Source organism: Oryctolagus cuniculus, chromosome 6 (assembly GCF_964237555.1).
Source record: "Oryctolagus cuniculus chromosome 6, mOryCun1.1, whole genome shotgun sequence".
Lineage (NCBI taxonomy): Eukaryota > Metazoa > Chordata > Mammalia > Lagomorpha > Leporidae > Oryctolagus > Oryctolagus cuniculus.
Genome location: NC_091437.1, coordinates 18,515,359 through 18,535,725, shown reverse-complemented (window position 1 = coordinate 18,535,725; position 20,367 = coordinate 18,515,359). Strand labels below are relative to the sequence as shown.

At 41.0% G+C, this 20,367-nt stretch overlaps 1 protein-coding gene across 4 annotated transcripts in view; it reads right to left on the bottom strand.

The window, feature by feature from the left end:
- ADAMTS19 (ADAM metallopeptidase with thrombospondin type 1 motif 19) overlaps positions 1-20,367 on the bottom strand; it is a 223,286-nt gene that overhangs the window by 147,248 nt on the left and 55,671 nt on the right. For all 4 annotated transcript variants that reach the window (XR_011389707.1, XM_051844182.2, XM_051844183.2 and 1 more), the window contains 3 exons: positions 10,745-10,917; positions 9,501-9,584; positions 8,653-8,810 (listed from right to left, as the gene is read on the bottom strand). Coding sequence is in view for 3 of the 4 variants with exons in the window: in XM_051844182.2 (XP_051700142.2) it covers positions 8,653-8,810; positions 9,501-9,584; positions 10,745-10,917 (415 nt within the window). In the remaining variant the exon portion in view is untranslated. The remainder of the gene's footprint in view (positions 1-8,652; positions 8,811-9,500; positions 9,585-10,744; positions 10,918-20,367) is intronic.

Genomic DNA, 20,367 nt, shown 5'->3' with positions numbered 1-20,367 from the left:
GTTTTTGTTACTATGAGCCTAAAAGCACTAGGTCAGCTTTAAACTATTTACTTCATTGTACTGCACAGAACAATTTGACAAATATATTACCTCAGATACACTTGGATTTATTAGAACATTACCCATTTTAGAGGAGACTAAAATTAATCCCTGAGCCAAAATTTCCCCTTAGTAACATCCTCACTTAGCATCCAACATTTAATTATTATCTAAGATGAGCATTCAGCAGAAACTGAATATAATCATAAGTAAATTGGATAAGAAATTTGGATAAGAACATGAACTACATGGAAGTTAATCTCTGTCTTATTTTCCTTTTCACGGTTTCCTAAAAAAGCTAAAGATCTGAGCATTATTACATTTTTCTTCCAATGACACAATGCATTCATTCAGACTTCCCTAATCAAATGGTACCAGGTCACATGGGAATAAAACCTCCCCTGAGGGTGCTGAAATTCACTGCTATGGCCCTAGATGCATGGATATGGAGAATGGATGATCCTCTATATAAAGCTTGCCAAACAGGCAAAACAAAGTACTTTGTCAGTCCCAATGAGTACTTTATATATGGCTACCCTTTGATAATAAAAGTGCTTGTTGCTTTACCCTAAATACATACCAAAACCTGTCCACAACATTATATAAAGATATTCATAGGATACTTCCCTTTAAGAGCACAGGGAGTTCAATGGAGAGGCAAATAAATGAGAATAATTTTATGTGATATATACTATATCTATACTCTTCCCTCCAGAAATGAGTATTTTGGTTTCCTATTGCTGTTCTAACAAACGACAACAAACTCAGAGGCTTAAAACAGCACAGATGTGTTATCCTGCGGTTCTAAAGGTCAGTAGCTACACGTGGGTCTGACTAGGCCAGCATCGAAGCGCATCAGGGCTGCATTCCTTGCAGAGGTCCTCGGCCATGAGCCGTCTTCTGGTATCTTGACACTGCCTCTAGTCTTTGGCTTGCAGCCCCTTCCTCCGCCTGTGAAGCCAGCGGTGGAGCCTCTTCCAGCTCCTCTGACTCGGAACCTCTGTCTTTCCCTGCCATGTTTCAGGACTCCGGTCCTTCCATTGGATTCTCTCAGGTAATTCAGAACAACAGCACATCCTTTCTCAAGATTCATAATTTTATCATATCTGCAAAGTCTCTCCTTCCATGGAAGGTGGTGTATTATAGTTCTGGGGGCAGAATGTGAATCTCTCTGGGAGGACATTATACTGCTTCCCACAGAGAGTGACACAAAAAGACCTAGAATACAAACTGTAAATCGACAACAATATTCATGACTCTATCTTATGGCAGCAAGTCATTAAAAATTATTTTAGATATTATCAAGCAAACTGAGATTTTTTTTAGTCTTATTGAAAAAAAAAATCCAATGGGCATATGTTGAGGCCTACATGTGGGATGCCTACCACCCATATCAGAGTGTCTTGGATGGAGTCTCACCTCCACTTCTTTTTATTTTTTTTTTTAAGATTTATTTATTTGAAAGGCAGAGTTAGAGTGACAGAGACAGAGGCAGAAAGAGCAGTCTTCCATCCGCTGATTCACTCCACAAACAGCTGCAATGGCCAGAGCTGGGCAGATGTGAAACCGGGAGCCAAGAGCTTCCTCCAGGTCTCCCACATGGGTGCATGGGGCCCAAGGGCCTGGGCCATCTTCTACTGCTTTCCCAGGCCAATAGCAGGGAGCTGCCATCAAAAGTGGAAGAGCCAGGACTTAAAGCAGCACCTACATGGGATGCCTGTACTGCATGGGGCGGCTTTACCCATTCAAGCCACAGAGCTGGCTCCACCGCTCCAATTCTAATCCACCTCCTTACTAATGTGCCTGGGAGGCAGCAGGTGATGACCAGGATTTATTTGGGTTCCTACCACTGCATATGGGAGACCCAGATGGAGTTTCAGGCTCCTGGCTTAATGGCCATTTGGGGGGTGAGCCAACATATAGAAAAATCCATCACTCTTGCTTTCAAATAAATAAATAAATATACTTTTTAAAGGCCTTAAAAAAAAAGATGAAACAGAAAGCTTAAATCCATGAATAAGTTAAACTTTAGCATGAGCTAGTTTCTTGGAGGATCTCCAAAATAATGTGATTAAAAATGGCCTGTTTAATCACATATCTTTTTAAATCTACATTGTCACTCTGAATGTCATTAAGGGGAGCTTCACCACTGAAAAGATGCATGTTTACTATAAATCAATAAATATATATGCACTATATAAACAATTTTATAAGTAAAATGAAAATAAGTGACGAGTTAGCAGAGAACTGTGAAAAAAAGATAAAGGGATTAAATTTCAGATACTTATTAAATACCCTGAAAGAACTCAAATCTTTATTTTACTTCTAACCCTTTAGAAAAGTTGAGTATCTTCACACTTTCATTTTAAAGCTATCATAAATTTATTTTTCCTTTTAAAAATAGTCATATTTTTATCATTATAATGTTAGATATAATTTAAGGAATAAAATGATCTTCAGTACTCTACACATAAAGCAAATGATTAGTTCACAGAAAAAAGGCTTTGCCATGCAACATACAAAATGTGTTGAAAGTTATAGAGGAGGAATGGCTACCCTTAGTGTTTAAAATGCATTAAGGTATTTCCTTTGGCACTTTACTCTCGCTGTAAATATACTGAATATAGATTTTTTATTGAGAAGCTGACATCATGAAAGATTCCTTCAGATAACTGTCAAGTGTCAGATAATTACATTCTGGAAAAAACACAGGCATTGGAGGTCACCATTTACTGAAATTGGCTGTGGATCCAAGTAGTTAGTCTTGCACAACATGTTGCTCTTTATACCATGAACGGGCAGAGTATTAAAGGAAACCTGGTACAGAAATACAGGCTGAAGTCAAAAAACCTTCAAGCTTAAAACTCCTGCCCTTGAATTTATTGTTCCCTACTTTTCCTATTAGAAATAAATAGCTATTTTAATTTGTCATTTTCTAGGGGTCAAACACACTGTTAGGTTCTTAAGTGTATCATCTCTAGTGAATCTCATACACAATGATGTAGGTATTATTATGCCCAGGTACAGATGAAAGATCTAAAGATAAATAGGGCTAAATAACTTGTCCAGACCACACTGTTTATCAGTGGACATGCTGGGTTTAAAAAGCTCAAATATTTATATCCAGTATCCCACACCCTTTACATTATGCCATACACATATCACATACTTCCTTAATTTCCATTCATATACTTCCTTTTAAAAAAAAAGATTTTATTTATTTATTTGAGAGGTAGAGTTACAGACAGTGAAAGGGAAGACAGAAAGAGAGGTCTTCCATCCACTGGTTCACTCCCAGATGGCCTCAACGGCCAGAGCTACGCCGATCAGGAGCCAAGAGCTTCTTCCTGGTCTCCCATATGGGTGCAGGGGCCCAGGTACTTGGACCATCTTCTACTGCTTTCCCAGGCTATCACAGAGAGCTGGATTGGAAGAGGAGCAGCCAGGACTAGAACCAGTGCCCATATGGGATGCCGGCACCACAGGTGGAGGATTAACCTACTGCGCCATGGCACGGACCCCCATATACATCCTTAATTTCCATTCATGCTTTCGTGTTTCTTTGAATTTGAAATACTTCTTAAAACAATTTACTGCATTTAATTTTATTCTTGTTTCTAGATCTTAATCATTGCCAACTATTTTATTTTCACATCATTTTCTACCTATCTATTTACTTAATGCTATGAAAATATAACCAGATTGAACTAAAGAAAATTAATCTGCAAGTTTGTATTTTCTTTTTTAAATTTTAAGAATTTATTGTGCCGGCACTGTGGCTCAGCAGGTTAACACCCTGGCCTAAAGCGCTGGCATCCCATGTGGGCACCGGTTCTGGTCCCGGCTGCTCCTCTTCTGATCCAGCTCTCTGCTATGGCCTGGGATAGCAGCAGAGGATGGCCCAAGTCCTTGGGCCCCTGCACCCACATGGGAGACCTGGAAGAAGCTTCTGGCTCCTGGCTCCTGGCTTCAGATCAGCACAACTCCGGCCTTTGCGGCCATCTGGGGAGTGAACCAACGGATGGAGGACCTCTCTCTCTGTCTCTAGCTCTCTCTGTAACTCTGACTGTAAAACAAACAAAAAAAAAATTAAAAAAAAAGAATTTATTTGAGAGGCAGACAGGAAAAGAGACAAGTATACATATAATATTAAATATATGTGTGTATACATTTATATACATATAAATATATATATTCATTTATAAATATATATATGAAGAGAAAGAAAGATTTCTTATCCACTGGTTCACTGCTCAGAAATACCCACATATGGCCAAGGCTGTGCTGGGAATGAATCCAGGAGTCTGGAACACAATCCAGGTCTCCCATGTGAGTGGGTAGAAACCTAATTATGTGAGCTGTTAACTCTGCTCTCAGGAAGCTAGAGTCGGGAGCAGGGTCTTGGTGTGTGAGAAGGGTGTCTTAACTGCTAGGCTAAATGCTCACTCCCTATATTTTGCTTTTAAACTTAGTATATTTGACTATTTAATACAGTTAAATATATCTTCTTCCTTTTGCATTATTTGGTAACTATCAGACCCAACAGACTAATAGAATTTGGGAGGCAAGTTAGTCCAGTATGAATTACTTAGTAAAAATCCAATAGCTCTGGCATACAAGGTGGACTACATTCTTTCAAACAAATAAAATATTTCAAGTTTCAATATTTTACTGAACTCTTCAGTGAACTTAAAGCAAAAATCCCAGTGCAAAGAAAGCTAACCAAGTGAAAAACATAAAGTATTAAATACGCTTGTACAAGCTGTAGAGAGCTGACAGAATAAAACAGAAGTAGTATTTGTCTCACAATTTCCAGTGTCAGGAAGTTTATACATTGCTTTCTCATTTAAATTAGCTATAATAGGTTTATAAATTACTATTAATAAATATTTAACATATTAAACTTGAACTCCCTAAATATCGTCTCAATCTTTAGAGAAAACCTTCAGCAAAAATAGTTGATTTTCAAATGTGTCAAAAAGAATGCAGGATGGAATAAAAAGATGAAAGTGGATTTTAACCAAGTGCTGCCAAAACTGGCAGTTAGAAACATTTATAGTATAACGGTACAATGAAATGTTTTTCTGAAGTAAGTCTTCCACGTGAATAAAAGCTTGCAAAGGATTTTTCTTATGTAATTATTTACATTTGGAAAAATTACTGAATGTTCATTGTATGCTCAGTGTTACTCTTTCACATCTTAATACTGTACTACTGTTTTTATCAGCTGATATCGTAACGAGACTCACAGGCATCAAGTCATCAGCTAGTATTTATAAAAACAAAGGTCATATCTGCATGATCATCAAATTTTGTCAGTGTTTCCTCTCTGTGAACCTCTTTTCTTCATCAACAACTAAGCCTATGCTTCTTTCACATGGGCAACTGCAATAACCTTCTAAATGGCTGATGGACATCAACTGTGTTCCGTTTTTACACTATAGCCAGAATTACACCATCTTAACAGAAATATAATAATGTTACTGTCTTGCTTAAGGAGATAAGAGCGGCTTCTCCTTGCTCTTAGATGAAGAAGAAATCTCCATTATGGCAAATATGGTCTGCATAATCTGGAGCCTTGTTTAACTCTCCACAGTCACCTCAAACTATATCCCAATGGTTCTCTGCTTCATCCACATAGGACTTCTTCCTATCCTTCTACCAACTGCAATTTAACCATATTATTTTTCAAACACTTTAAAGTGGTAAAATCTACAAAAAAAAAAGTGCATACAATTTAAGGGAACAGCTTGATGAATTCTGACAAATGTAGAAACTCAGGTATTCAAAACAATGTACAGAATACTTTCATTTCCACAGAAGGTTTCTTTCTGCCTGTTTTCATTTTGTCCACTCAAAACAGGTAATCTTTGACACCACAGATGAATTTTGTCTGCTCTAACACTTTATATAAATGGAATCATTCTTTTAATCTCTGTTTTTAATTTGGCTTTTTCACTTGGCATAGTTAATATCTTTGACACTCACTCATGCTCTTGCTTTTACTAGCAGTTTAATGAGTATTCTATTGTATGAATACAAGATAAACATCCATTCCCCAGTAAATGGCCAAGGCATGAACCCCTGCCCAGCCCCTGCCCCTGGCTGAAAGTCAAGGCCTTTACTTGTCCGCCCTTCCCCCGGCAGGACCTGAGCCCAGGCAGACAGCACTCCTCTAGCAGGCTCAAGGCTCCCCTTATTTCTCGCTTCTGTGCTGTTCAGGCTGCTGTGCCATCCATGTGCCCTTTGGAGACCCAACCTGAATATCAAGGAACCCTGCACAGTCCCCAGGGCACATCTTCCACCTTCTGCCTCCCTTACGCTCATCTCTACCACTCTGACTTCCTCCGTGGCACCTGGAATTACTTTAGCTTTGGTTTTCAGCAGCTTTCCTACAATCTGCCTAGGCCTACCTTTGTTGGTTATCATCCCATTTGGGGGATTTTCCTTTGTTATGATTCAAGTCACTTTTCTCACCCACTCTCATTCTCTTATGAGACACCAATTACGATGACATTAATCTGCTTTACCAACATCCAGGCCACCTTATGGATCTGCTTCTGCGGATTACTTTTCCTTGACCGTGGGTCACATTTTCATGTTTCTTCAACCAGTTTTTATTATGTTTTAGACACTGTGGATAATATATCATAGATACTTAGGATCCTATTACCTTTTTTAGAGTACCTCCTCTTAAGAGTTGAAGGAGGTAGTTCATCACTCCGAACGTGGCTAAGTTTGACTCTATCTTTCAGTCAGGAGAATATCAAAAGCCTAGGATGCATTACAACCTCTGCAAATCTGTGGGATTCAACATCTAAACTCAGCCACCCCTAAGGTCCTGCCTTTGCATAGTTTCAAACTTTAGAAGGGACAGTTCGAAAGCAGGCTTTCACATCACAGCCTTTACCAGGAAAGCAAGGCCTCTCTGTTTCCACAAGTAAATACTAGCAGTGATGACAAGGAATCACAAGGTTGCTCTACTCCTGTGGCCTGAACTGGCTCAGTTCCTAGCATCTTTTAAAAATCTGAGCTCTAGCGGGAATACTCTGGTAGATTTGGGGCATTTTCTAACAGAATACATTCAGAACTATGCTTGCCAAGTTCTCACGGATAATCTGTGCATGCACTCCTTGGCACCTTTCCACGCACCGAAAACTAGCTTCTTGTGCCCTCAGTAGGACCACTGTGCTCTACCTAAATTTCTCCTTGCTGTACTAATCAAAAAATTGTCTCCAGCCACAACACTGGGCCTCCTGTGGGGCTGCCCAATAAATTTTCATCCTTTCAACGATTGCAGTCTGGTACAGCTTATTCTCCAATGATGGAAAGCAATTGCCTCATAAATAGTTTCCGGTTTTATGGCTGTTCATTGTGGAAATCCTGTATCAGTTTCAGCTACATGGCTGGAAGTGGAAGTCCAGTTGTATTCTTGCATGAAGCCTTTTTTTCATCTTTATGTATTTTTTATAATTACGATTGTTTTGATATACCTCACTAATAGGGAATTGCTATTCCTTAAACAGACTCATTTCAAAGTATCATATTAAAGTATGCTACTGCTCTTTCTGCAATGTGAAATGCCAACAACTTTAACGATTAAAATCAAACTGCTAGAGAACAATGAATTATCATTCATTTTTGCTAGCTCTACAATAAGCCAAATTCATGGAATACTAATAAGGTAATTATTAATTACTAATATGAAGTGCTCATGTAGAGTATACTATTGGTATTTATTTCACTTTATATTTACATGTTATATTTACTGCTCTATTACAAATATTTGTCAGTAGTATACTTACAATCCAGCTTACAATTAATTAACTAGAGAATTAACTGTAACTCTTTTCTCGGATGGGCTCAGAAAGTTTGTCCATTATTGAATTTAACATTTTAAGTTTCTTTATATGGCAATGACTGAAAAACAGTTAGGTTAATAACTCTGAAGCTCCACCAAAGATTTACCATAATGAGGCCAGGGCTGTGGTACAACACATTAAAGCCCCAGCCTGCAATGCTAGCATCCCATAGGAGCACCAGTTGAGTCCCAGCTGCTCCACTTCCAATTCAGCACCTTGCTAATGCATCTGTGAGAACAGCAGAAGATGGCCCAAGTCTTTGGGCCCCTGCACCCACGTGTGAGACCAGGGAGATGTTCCTGGCTCCTGGCTTCAGATGGGCTTAGCTCCAGCCTCTGCAGCCATATGGGGAGTGAACCAGCAGATGGAAGACCTCTCTCTCTCTCTCTCTGCCTCTCTAACTCTTTCAACTAAATAAGTCAAAAAAAAAAAAAAAAAAAAAAGGAAGAAAGAAAGAACGAACGAACATTCACCATAGTTTTAACTTATCAACATCAGTAACTATATTTTGACACCAAAAATCAAGAATGATTTTTTTGGGAATTAAGTAACAGAATGATTTTTCAGTATGCCATCGTTTGGCTGTTCACAAATCAGTTGTTCTAAATTGAGGGACTTGATTAAAATCATTTTGCCAAAGATTTTTTGGAACACTAAATCTGGAATAAAAGCATTATATTAAGGGATTAATGGGATTAACAGCACAGCCACTGAATGAGGAATGCTACTTAATTGGCTTTGGAAACTTTACCTTGTTATAAGAACAGCGGCATCCACTGAAGCCATGTCTTCTCCCCAGCTTGTTGACATCTCCAACCGTATATCATTCTTCTTGCCAAATTCTTCATGTTGCCACTTACAAAAGCTTTCTAGCATTTTCTCTCCATGGTGTCCAATATAGAGATCTGCCTGCAAAAGGAGATATTTCACTTCAAGGCAAATTGTTCTTTGGTATACAAAAGGACTACCAACTAAGGGAATTTCTTGAATTACTAAAGCAGACTACTGACCATAACATTAATTAGAACCTGGAAGACATTCAGGATTAATTTAGCCTAAGCTAAAAATCTTAACACTTTGTAAAGGTGCAATAATTACAAAATCTGCTTAATGATACTCTGAAAAAGGAAAGAGGTGCAATGAAACATTAAGAATGTGGAACTCTTAGATTTAAATAACTCATTATTTTTGACAACTTAAGAACAAAGGTTTTCTAAACCGCCAGTTAAATGGCATGCCAGAATGATGCCACAGAATATTCTGCATTTACAATGACTTACAGATAAGGAAAAGTTTTAAAACCGCATGTTTAAGTAAGAGAATAAAACTGTCACTTAAGATGACTTCTTAAAATTACATTTTGGAAAGTTAAGGTTTGTTGTCAGGATCCCTGGAAACTGAGAACATTCCATTTTTTTGAATAAAATTGAGGTATTAACCGAAACTAAAGGCCAGTTTTATATATACCGTAAGTGACTCAGTGGGTATTTCTGGATTTTAAGTCAATAAAAGTAGATCCCTAGCATTCCCCTGACTAAGAAGTTTCCCAACACAGTTTCTCACCCACTTAATTGAGTAAAAAGTTCAAGACTTTCTTACTGGAGTTTCATGGAGCAGAATAAGCCTTATCACACGAAAATTGACCTGCACACCAAGGCTCTTGTGCTGGAAAAGGTTAAAAACCTAAAAACAGACAAAAAAATAAAGATCTTGAAGTAACACTGAAAACACTTTCATTTCTGTTTTTATGTTCAAACATGGGAGAAGTCTCAATTTAGCTGAAAAACCTTATTAAAAATAAAGCTGGAAAGCAAGGTAGTTTATTTACCTTTATTATTAAAAGTTACTAAGTATTTAATTTGTATTAAAAACAGGTAACTAGTGTAGCAAACCCTTGATCTCAGAGACTGCCGCTTGGAAGGGGGTGAAGTCGGTGGCTGTCCTACTCTCCCCGGTGCCAAGCACCAATGGGGGTATTCAGGAGGGAGCTGAATAAGGACAGAAGGGCCGAGCGTGTGAAAACTCTGCCCACCGGAACAACTGCCAAACCACGGTCAGAACAGTAAAAAGAGTCAAACACACTGAGCCCCGAGTAAGTGATTCTTACCTTGCCTTCTACGATAACTGGAATTATGAGTGGACATTTGCCTTTGGTTTTTTATTTTTATTTATCACCCCTCCTCCACTCAAAGACAGAACCACTCTTTGCTGCAATCGCCTACTCCTTCGTGAAGGCTTACTAGACACAGCATGCAAGTAGGTCCAAAACGTATTTGTTTTTCTTATATTTCTAAATGATAGACACTAACTAGAGGTCTGCAGACCAGAAACTGTCCACTCAAGTCAGCTAACGTGTTCACTACTAGCCATTAGGCTTACTCATTGGCTAGAATCATATGTGAAATTAAATCTTACATACCCATGTAAGAGTGCAGTGGCTTATCAACATCCATTGTTACACTACCTCACAATTAATCTGAAATGCTTTTGATGGGGCCATGCACATAAACAAATGTCAAAACATTTCTGCTAATTTCAACATCTTTTAAAAAAGAGAAGGAAAGAGGGCACAGAAAAAGAAATAACAACAGAGAAGGAGATCTGCCCCATCAAAATTAACAATAAAGGTGTTTTCTACTAGAAACACTAATTATGACTTTGACGCTTCTGAAAAGGATCAATTTAGTATACCTAAAATACCAAATCAGTATTTTAACTGATGTCAATAAAGGAAAGGAAGAGGGATGAGTTAGATTTTTAAAGAACTTCATTATAAATACTCACACATTTCTTCCTTAGAGTTTTCTTGAAAAAATTCCAAGCGCACTTTAAAGTTTGCCTACCATATTTAAGATGGTTAGAATGAATCTCCTGGCTGCATCTGCTCCATGATAGGAAACCATTGCTGGGTCTGCAACCACTACAGTCTCTATGTTGTATTCTTGAGGTAATTTGTATGAATATCGTTTCCCTCTTCCACTTTCTGATATTTTTTTAGACCTAGGTCTTCCTTTATCTGTAATAGAGAATTGATTTTCTTAATGCACCTCCATTTTGACCAGTTTAAAAATACTACTAATCATTCACAATGATGAACAGAACCATGTAAGTTCCCCGCACCCATGGAATCTGAGAGGATATTTGGCTTTGGAGCATGGCTTGGGGATCTGAAAGACTGGACTTCCTCCGTTATCATCTGTGATATTCAGGAAACCAACTACACACACTCAACCTCAGTGTCTTCATCTGTAAACGGGTCATAACAACACTTTCTAGAGCTGTTCGTAGCCTCTAACAAGATCACCTTAGTAATGTTCAAAGCACAGAGCTCCATAAAAACATAATAACTCAATAAATAAAGCATATTATGATTTTTTGACAAGAATTACAAAATAAATGTCTCTTCGTAGGAACTCCCTGAAGTGACTACCCATACTTCCTAATTTCTGGCAGCTACTCCTGCTTACCAAACTATTAAGCATGAATTAGAAAAGGTTTCACTCTACCATCTATCACAAACACATAGAAGTTATGACCTTAGGATGACAAGGATTCCTCAAGAGGGGTCAAACAAAAGCAGTAACTACAAGCAAAATATATTTAAACTCTGACTACATTAAAAGAAATTCTATTTATAAAAACATGCCACTATCAGAGAAAAAGCATGCCGCCCTTGTAGGAGAAGATATTTATAATAGTTTCCAGAATAAATAGAGAGCTACACTAAATCAAGGGCAGAGAAGCTAATTGCAAAACAGTTTGAAATGAAAAAACACTTGAACAGTTATTTCTTTCAAAAGGATATCTACATGGCTAATTAACATAGAGAAAGTGTTCAATCTCATTAGTTTTTAGGGATTTATAAATTAAACAACAATGAATTAAGTGGATTAAAATCCCTAGAATGACTAGAGACTGTATCAGGTGCCAATAAGAATGTGGGGACGACTGGAATTTCCACACATATGTATGCTGGAGTTCAAACTGGGATAAACACTTTGAAGAACCGGTTGGCAGAGTCTACTAAATTTCAGTAATTACAAAACCAGTTGTCCAACAGTTAATATATAAACCCATCAGAAACGCATAAAAATTGTATGTACAGATTATTCAGAGCAGCGATATTCTTAACACAAACGACAATCCACAGTATAACAGGTAAAGAATTGGTTTTGCCTGTCTGGATAATGGAATACTTTATAGAAATAAAAAGAAACCAGTTGCTGCAACCAGCAAAACTATGGCTGAATCTCACAAACAATGCTGAGGAAAAGAAGTCAGTTACAAAAATGCACACTGGATAGCTCCATGTGCAGGAGCATCCAAAACTGGGAAAACATGAGAGTAGGATAAATTAGACCAAACATCTGTCTCCCTGGATCTCTCCCATTTCTTTCCCAACTCATCTTCACGTTGCTCTCATTGTCCATCAGTATCAGCATCCCCTACTCAAAAGGACTTTTGGGTTAACTGTTCTCTTGGCCTAGCGTGAACTTCTCTCTAAGAGCCTTTCTTTTTTTTTTTTTTTTTTTTTTTTTTTTTTTTTTTTTTTTTTTTGACAGGCAGAGTGGACAGTGAGAGAGAGAGACAGAGAGAAAGGTCTTCCTTTGCCGTTGGTTCACCCTCCAATGGCCGCCGCGGTCGGCGCGCTGCGGCCGGCGCACCGCGCTGATCCGATGGCAGGAGCCAGAAGCCAGGTGCTTTTCCTGGTCTCCCATGGGATGCAGGGCCCAAGCACCTGGGCCATCCTCCACTGCACTCCCTGGCCACAGCAGAGAGCTGGCCTGGAAGAGGGGCAACCGGGACAGAATCCGGCGCCCCGACCGGGACTAGAACCCGGTGTGCCGGCGCCGCTAGGCGGAGGATTAGCCTAGTGAGCCGCGGCGCCGGCTTTAAGAGCCTTTCTAAGCATCCTCCCTAACACCATTTCTGCCAAGGCTGATACTTCCAGTCTCACTACCTTGCTTACCCTCACTCCAGAAGCCATAACAGTGTGGACAGGAGACACTCAACATTCATTACAATAAAGTGTTTGCTTCACCTGCTGAAAGTGTGTTATAACTTATTATAGAGGATATTGATTTAATGGCTCCTAGTTACTTTCTAGTCTTTTAAAAAAAAAAAAAGATTTTTATTTATTTATTTGACAGGTAGAGTTACAGACAGTGAGAGATAGACAGACAGACAGAAAGGTGTTCCTTCCGTTGGTTTACTCCCCAAATGGCTACAATGGTTGGAGCTGCACCGATCTGAAGCCAGGAGCTAGGTGCTTCCACCCAGTCTCCCATGCAGGTGCAGGAGTCCAAGCACCTGGGCCATCTTCCACTGCTTTCCCTGGCCACAGCAGAGAGCTAGACTGGAAGAGGAACAACCAGGACTAGAACCCAGCGCCCATATGGGATGCCGGCGCTGCAGGCAGAGAATTAACCTAGTGCACCATGGTGCCGGCCCCCTACTCTTAAAAATATAAATTCAGGGCCAGCGCCGCGGCTCAATAGGCTAATCCTCCGCCTTGCAGCGCTGGCACACCGGATTCTGTCCCGGTTACTCCTCTTCCAGGCCAGCTCTCTGCTGTGGCCCGGGAGTGCAGTGGAGGATGGCCCAAGTGCTTGGGCCCTGCACCCCATGGGAGACCAGGAGAAGCACCTGGCTCCTGCCTTCAGATTAGCACGGTGTGCCGGCCGCAGCACGCCGGCCGCGGCGGCCATTGGAGGGTGAACCAACGGCAAAGGAAGACCTTTCTCTCTGTCTCTCTCTCTCACTGTCCACTCTGCCTGAAATATATATATATATACATATATATATACACACACACATTCATTTCACCTTCATAAAGAAGATGGCATTTAACTACTGCTGGTTAGGTTCTGATCAGAACCTCAAAAGGAATTGCTACACTAAGATCTCTTTTCTGTAAATAATATGTGAAAACGATTTAGAGAAGCATCTTGGGGCCAGTGTTGCAGCAAAGCGGGTTAGGCTGCAATGCCAGCATCCCATATGGGCACGGGTTTGAGTCCTGGCTGTTGCACTTCTGATCTCGCTCCCTGCTACTGTGCCTGGGAAAGCAGAAGAGGATGGCTCAAGTGCTTGGGCCCCTGTACCCACATAGAATATCCAGAAAAAGCTCCTGGATCCTGGCTTCATTTTGTCCCAGCCCCTGCCAGTGTGGCCATTTGGGGAGTGAACCAGCAGATGGAAGGTCTCTCTGTGACTCTCCCTCTCTCTAACTCTGCTTTTCAAATAAATAAAATAAATCTTGCCAAAAAAATGAAGCATCTTTATGAGAGTCAAAGCCAAATTAGAACTGTAAAGTTATTCTTTAAACAGTAATAGGATAAACTCTTTGATAGTTTATATTACTACAAACCACTAAATATAAGATATATATTCTGTTAAAAGAGTATATAATTCTAATAAATTACTGTAAATGTAATATATAACATATAAAAAAGTGAACAAGAAAGTTTCAAAATATGCCTCAAAAAAGTAAATCATGTAAACACATTGTAAACAATGATGGAGAAGTCAAAGCATTTTTTTAAACAGAGCCTTCCACTAATATATAAGTAGTTTGATTTAAAAAACTGATTTATTCATTTATGTGGAAGAGTTACAGAGAAAGGGAGAAACAGAGACAGAAATCTTCCATCTGCTGGTTCACTCCCAAGATGGCCTGACAGCCAAGGCTGGACCAGACCAGAGCCAAGAACCATGCGGATGGCAAGGGCCCAACCACTTGAGATCCATCTTCTGCTGCCTTTCCCAGGCCATTAGCAGTGAGCTGATTCAGAAGTGGAGCATCCAGGACACAAACAGGTGCACATATGGAATTCTGGTGTTGCATACAATGTCTTAACTCACTATGCCACCACATTGACCCCAACAAGTAAATTCTTAAAAATCAAGTCCCTGTGGCCAGAACGCATGGTAAAAATCTTGGCTCTGCCATTTACTGGCTTTGTATTTGAGGAACAAAATTCTCATCTCTCTACTTCTGTTAGTGTACAGGTAAAAATTACATAAAGAGATGTGTGCACATGTCCATGCAGTTTGTTTAGTCCAACATCTAACTCCTATTAAAGGGGAAATGCGTGATAGTTATTGTGATGAATTTTGTCATAAAGAAACATGAAATATGTTTTCAGATAGCTCTATGGTTAGTTTGTCTCTTAAATGGGTACTCCTACACTTAAATGGAGTAAAATAGTTCTATCAGTATACACTATGCTCTCTGTAAAATTTTGATTTTTTGAAAGATTTGTTTATTTTATTTGAAAGGCAGAGTTACAGAAAGAGAGATCTTGCATCTGCTGGTTAGCTCCCCATAAGGCCACAATGGCCACAGGTGGGCCAGGCCAAAGCCAGGAGCCAGGAAATTCATTCAAGTCTCCCATATGGGTACAGAGGCCAAGAACTTGGGCCATCTTCCTCTGCTTTCCCAGGCACATTAGCTGGGAGCTGAATCAGAAGTGGAGTAGCCAGTACTCAAGTCGACACCTGTATGGGATGCCAGTGTTGCAGGCAGTGGCTTAACCAGCTATGCCACAACCCTGGCCCCAAAATTTCTTTTAATAAACTAAAAGTAATGCATTCCAATTATCAAATAAAGTGAACTAAAATCTAGAGTAAATAGACACTGGTCATATTAAAGGCACTGACTGACATTCAGAACACAAGAAAATTCCTAAGGCAACTTAATTTTATTCATGCATTTCTGCATGAATCTGATGAAACCACTGCCTGCATCGATTTCCTTGCCTTCTGGGATAGTTTCCTTCATAAAGGAGGAAACAGAATTGCATTTCAAGGCTACAAAATAGAAAAACAAGCACTATAATCTCCTTCCTCTATATCAGTAGATCACCATATCACTGGAATAAGCAGTGGAGCTCAGAGGAAAGACAGACTGGGGCTCACATGACAGACACACAGAAAAAGGACAAGCACTGAGCTGCACCTGGGACTTAGGGGCCTAAATTCTGATGGGCACGGAAGATAAGGGAAAATAACACAGATCCAGGAAATGTTGTGACCTAACAGAACAAGGCCATTTTACAATTTCAGACTCATTAGGAATCATGGATATCTACTCCATTTGGCAAAGAAATGACTAGCCAGCCTGGTATATACACAAGAACAACAAAAGATCTGGTGGAAAAATGTATGTATCTCAATTTTACCAAGTAAAGATCTGCTTAGTTATATTCCAAATAGCATAAACCATTAGCAAAAACTAACAGAAAAAATAACTGTCAATGTCATAAAATTTTTTTGGTTGTTCTTCATATTATCAAAATCTCATTTTACTCTGCTACTTTTCACAAAGATTATCATTTCCTGAATTTTTGCCTTGGAGACTCAATTTTATTCCTGTTTATGTTCATAGGATCCAATGCACAGTCAGTAATACTTCTACTATGCAATGCAGACTTGCGGCCGGAACTTTATTCAGCCCTATTTGAGCACCCCAGTCCTCCAGAAGCGTAGGAGACAGACAGATGAATCAACATTTCCAAACTGTGGCACGAGCACAAGTACAACGGCAGCACTGGAAAGGGATGCGGAGGTAAGACTTGGGGGGTAGAATATCCTGTACACGCAACAGACCACCCTCGATACTGCTGAAGGATGAGCAGTTACAGGAAAAGAAAGGGAAACCTTGGAGCAAGCCAGGATTCCTGGAGACTTCAACGAGTATGGTACACAGGGACAGAAATGAGAGCTCTCTTTGGACTCAAATGTTTCTCTATTTAAATATACACTGGAACCACATCTCAGAGTCCATGTTGCAATGGCGATGCCCTGTTTCCCAGCTTCAATAACTCTTACTGTATCTAGACAGGGTCTACAAATAAGCATTTTTTAAAAAATATTTTTATTTATTTATTTGCGAGACAGAGCTACAGAGAGAGAGGGAGAGAGACAGAGAGATAAGTCTTCTACCCACTGATTCATTCCCCAAATGACCGCAATGGCCAGAGCTGGGCCAATCCAAAGCTGGGAGCTAGAAGCTTACCCTGGGGGTGCGGGGTCCCAAGCACTTGGCCCATCTTCCACTGCTTTCCTACCCACAAGCAGAGAGCTGGACTGTAAGAGGATCAGCTAGGACACGAACCCAAACTGGCACCCATATGGTACTGCAGGCAGAGGCTTAGCCTACTATGCCACAGCGCCCTCACCCTAAATAAGCATTTTAACAGAAGCTGTATGTGCTTTTATTATTATTATTATTTATTCATGTTTAAAGGCAGAGTGAGGGCAAGAGAGAGAGACAGGGCGCAAGTGAGAGCAAGAGATTGTCCATCAGCTGGTTCACTCCTCAAATGGCAGCAACAGCCAGGGCTGGGACAGGCCAAAGTCCGGAGCCAGGGATTCTATGCGGGTGTCCCCTGTGAGTGCAGAGATCCAGTGCTTGCACCAGGACCTGTTGCCTTCCTGCTGCATTAACACGGGAAGTTAGACTGGAAGTGGAGGAGCCGGGACTTGAACCAGCACTCTGATATGGAATGCCAGCGTCACAGTGGTGCTGGTCCCACTGTGCGTGCTTTCAGTACAGACTGACTACCTACCGTGAATGCTAAGGTAAACAGCACGAATTTTACTCAGAAGGTCTAGAGAATCCTAGAAAGAAATATTAGCAAATGTACCTCCCAGAAAATGGGGAAACCAGATTATAAGAATATTAAACTGAAATCAAGCATATACCAAAAAATGCAATTAAGAGAAGTAATCCCAGTAAAATGTAAACTGGGTAGAGATACCAGGGGTCCAGGAGGGGTGTGATTCCTACTCTGACTTTACAAAAGATGAGCTTGTTTACTTCAGTCTTCCAGTTTCCTTGGTCTCATTTTCTTGGTGTTTAATGTAGGAATAGAAGCAATACCTACCTCAAAGCATTACAGAAAAAATAAAAAAAGGGGCAGGCATTGTGATGCAGCAGGATGCCAGCACCCCAATATTGATGTGTCTGGTTCCAGTTACACGTATTTCACACTTAGAGCTATTTCACAGTTCTGGTCAGCTTGCTACTAAAGTGCTTGAGAGGAAACGGATGATGGACCAGTTAACTGGGTTGCTGCTGCCCATGTAAGACAGCCAGATGTAGTCCCTGGCCCTGGCTGTTACGGGCCCGTCACTCTGCCTTTGGATAAATAAATGAATACATCTTTAAAAGGCATAATACCTATAAACACACCTTCTCCTGGTATACAGTAAATTTAATAGAAATGTTCTTACTGTACCAATGCAGCCAAAATGATAGGGACAGAAAGAGATGATGGGCAAGATATTAGAAGGGAGGACGCATTGTGAGCAAATCATTCAGACTCTAGGGGAAGAAAAGGTAGGGGCTCGGATGACAGTGTTGTGTCACTGCCGCTTATTTCTCTCTGCTGTTGGGTTTGTCTTTTATTTTCCAGTGACTAGGAAGATAGTGAGGGATATGAGCAGAGGAGTTTGAGAGCAAAGGTGATGGGTTCAACTTCAGATTTGTAAAGTCTGAGGTGATTGAGGGACATGGGAATAAAAGCTACTACACACCTGGAAGTCAGGAGATGGCTGAAATGGAGACAGAGTTTGGATCTTATCAGTGTGGGAAATTATGTGGAACAAGAAGCAGAAAGAAAACAAGAGAATCCTGAGAAAGACAACATTCAGAGAGTGAACACATGGAGGCAGACATGACCATAGCGGAGACAGAGGCTTAACAAAAGGACTAAAACAGAATCCAGAAGAAGAGCTGACAAAGGCTTCAGTCTATAAGGGCAGTAGACAGATCACGTAAAGTGGGACACACAAGTTTCTTTCCCTTATCGCCCCAGCCAATGACAGCTGTGTTGGCCCCATCTGTCAGCCTTTTATGTCATTATTTTCATGTTACATTTAAGTAGGTTACCTGGGAGATTCTCCACTTCTTGGTAGCCTCCATCACACAGGCTGACCACTGTGTGTGAAAATCATGAACATGGAACAGCCTTTTCATTGAGCGGTTTCCTTTGATGTTCTCACTGTCTTCAGCTCTGTGAGCCTGCTCTTCCTTTCCTAAACCTTGTGAACAGTTTCTACCCATGTGCACGTGTGAAACACAGTTCATACTGTGAGAGAGGACGTCTCAAAATGTGTTCCAGTGCTCAGTGCGTGCTCTTCATAATGTGCTCCCAACACCGGCAACAGTCTGCACTCCAGTCTGCACTCCAGTTAGGGATGGAGTAGTGGCCTGCATAAGTCACTTTTTTTTTTTCTTTTTTTTTTTTTACTTTTTTTGACAGGCAGAGTGGACAGTGAGAGAGAGAAAGAGACAAAGGTCTTCCTTTTTCTGTTGGTTCACCCTCCAATGGCCGCTGTGGCTGGCCCGCTGCGGCTGGCGCACTGTGCTGATCCGAAGCCAGGAGCCAGGTGCTTCTCCTGGTCTCCCATGGGGTGCAGGGCCCAAGCACCTGGGCCATCCTCCACTGCACTCCCGGGCCACAGCAGAGAGCTGGCCTGGAAGAGGGGCAACCGGGACAGAATCCGGCGCCCCGACCGGGACTAGAACCCGGTGTGCCGGCGCTGCAAGGTGGAGGATTAGCCTAGTGAGCCACGGCGCCAGCCGGTAAGTCACTTCTAAGAATGGAGTGATCTCTACGGCGACGTGGCTCACTAGACTAATTTTTCGCCTGTGGTGCTGGTACCCTGGGTTCTAGTCCCAGTTGGGGAACTGGGTACTAGTCCTGGTTGCTCCTTTTCCAGTCCAGCTCTCTGCTGTGGTCCGGGAGTGCAGTGGAGGATGGCCCAGGTCCTTGGGCCCTGCACCTGCATGGGAGACCAGGAGGAAGTACCCGGCTCTTGGCTTTGGATCGGCGCAGTGCCGTCCGTAGTGGCCATTAAGGGAGTGGACCAAGGGAAGGAAGACCTTTCTCTCTGTCTCCCTCTCACTGTCTATCTCTGCCTGGCAAAAAAAAAAAGAATGGAATGATCTCTCCACCCTGCTCAAACCTTGACTATAAATTCCATAAATCTCTTTTTAATTCTGAGTCCCATTCCTCTTCAGTGTACACTAATGGTAAGTGACACAAACTGATACTGTAACTTGCAGAAAAAGTCCTTGCCAGGACTCACAAGTCCTTCTTTATTCAACCTGTGATTCCTTCTGCATGGCTGGTTAAGTGCTGACATTTGTCTTTGCTTTCCAGTTGATGCTTTCTCATGCCTTTACACTTTCACGTGTGGTCTTTCTTTCTTTCTTTCTTTTTTTTTTTTTTTGACAGATAGAGTTAGACAGTGAGAGAAAGAGAGACAGAGAGAAAGGTCTTCCTTTTCCTTTGGTTCACCCCCGAAATGGCCACTACGGCTGGCATGCTGCACTGATCCGAAGCCAGGAGCCAGGTGCTTCCTCCTGGTCTCCCATGCGGGTGCAGGGCCCAAGGCCACAGCAGAGAGCTGGCCTGGAAGAGGGGCAACCAGGACAGAATCCGGCGCCCTAACT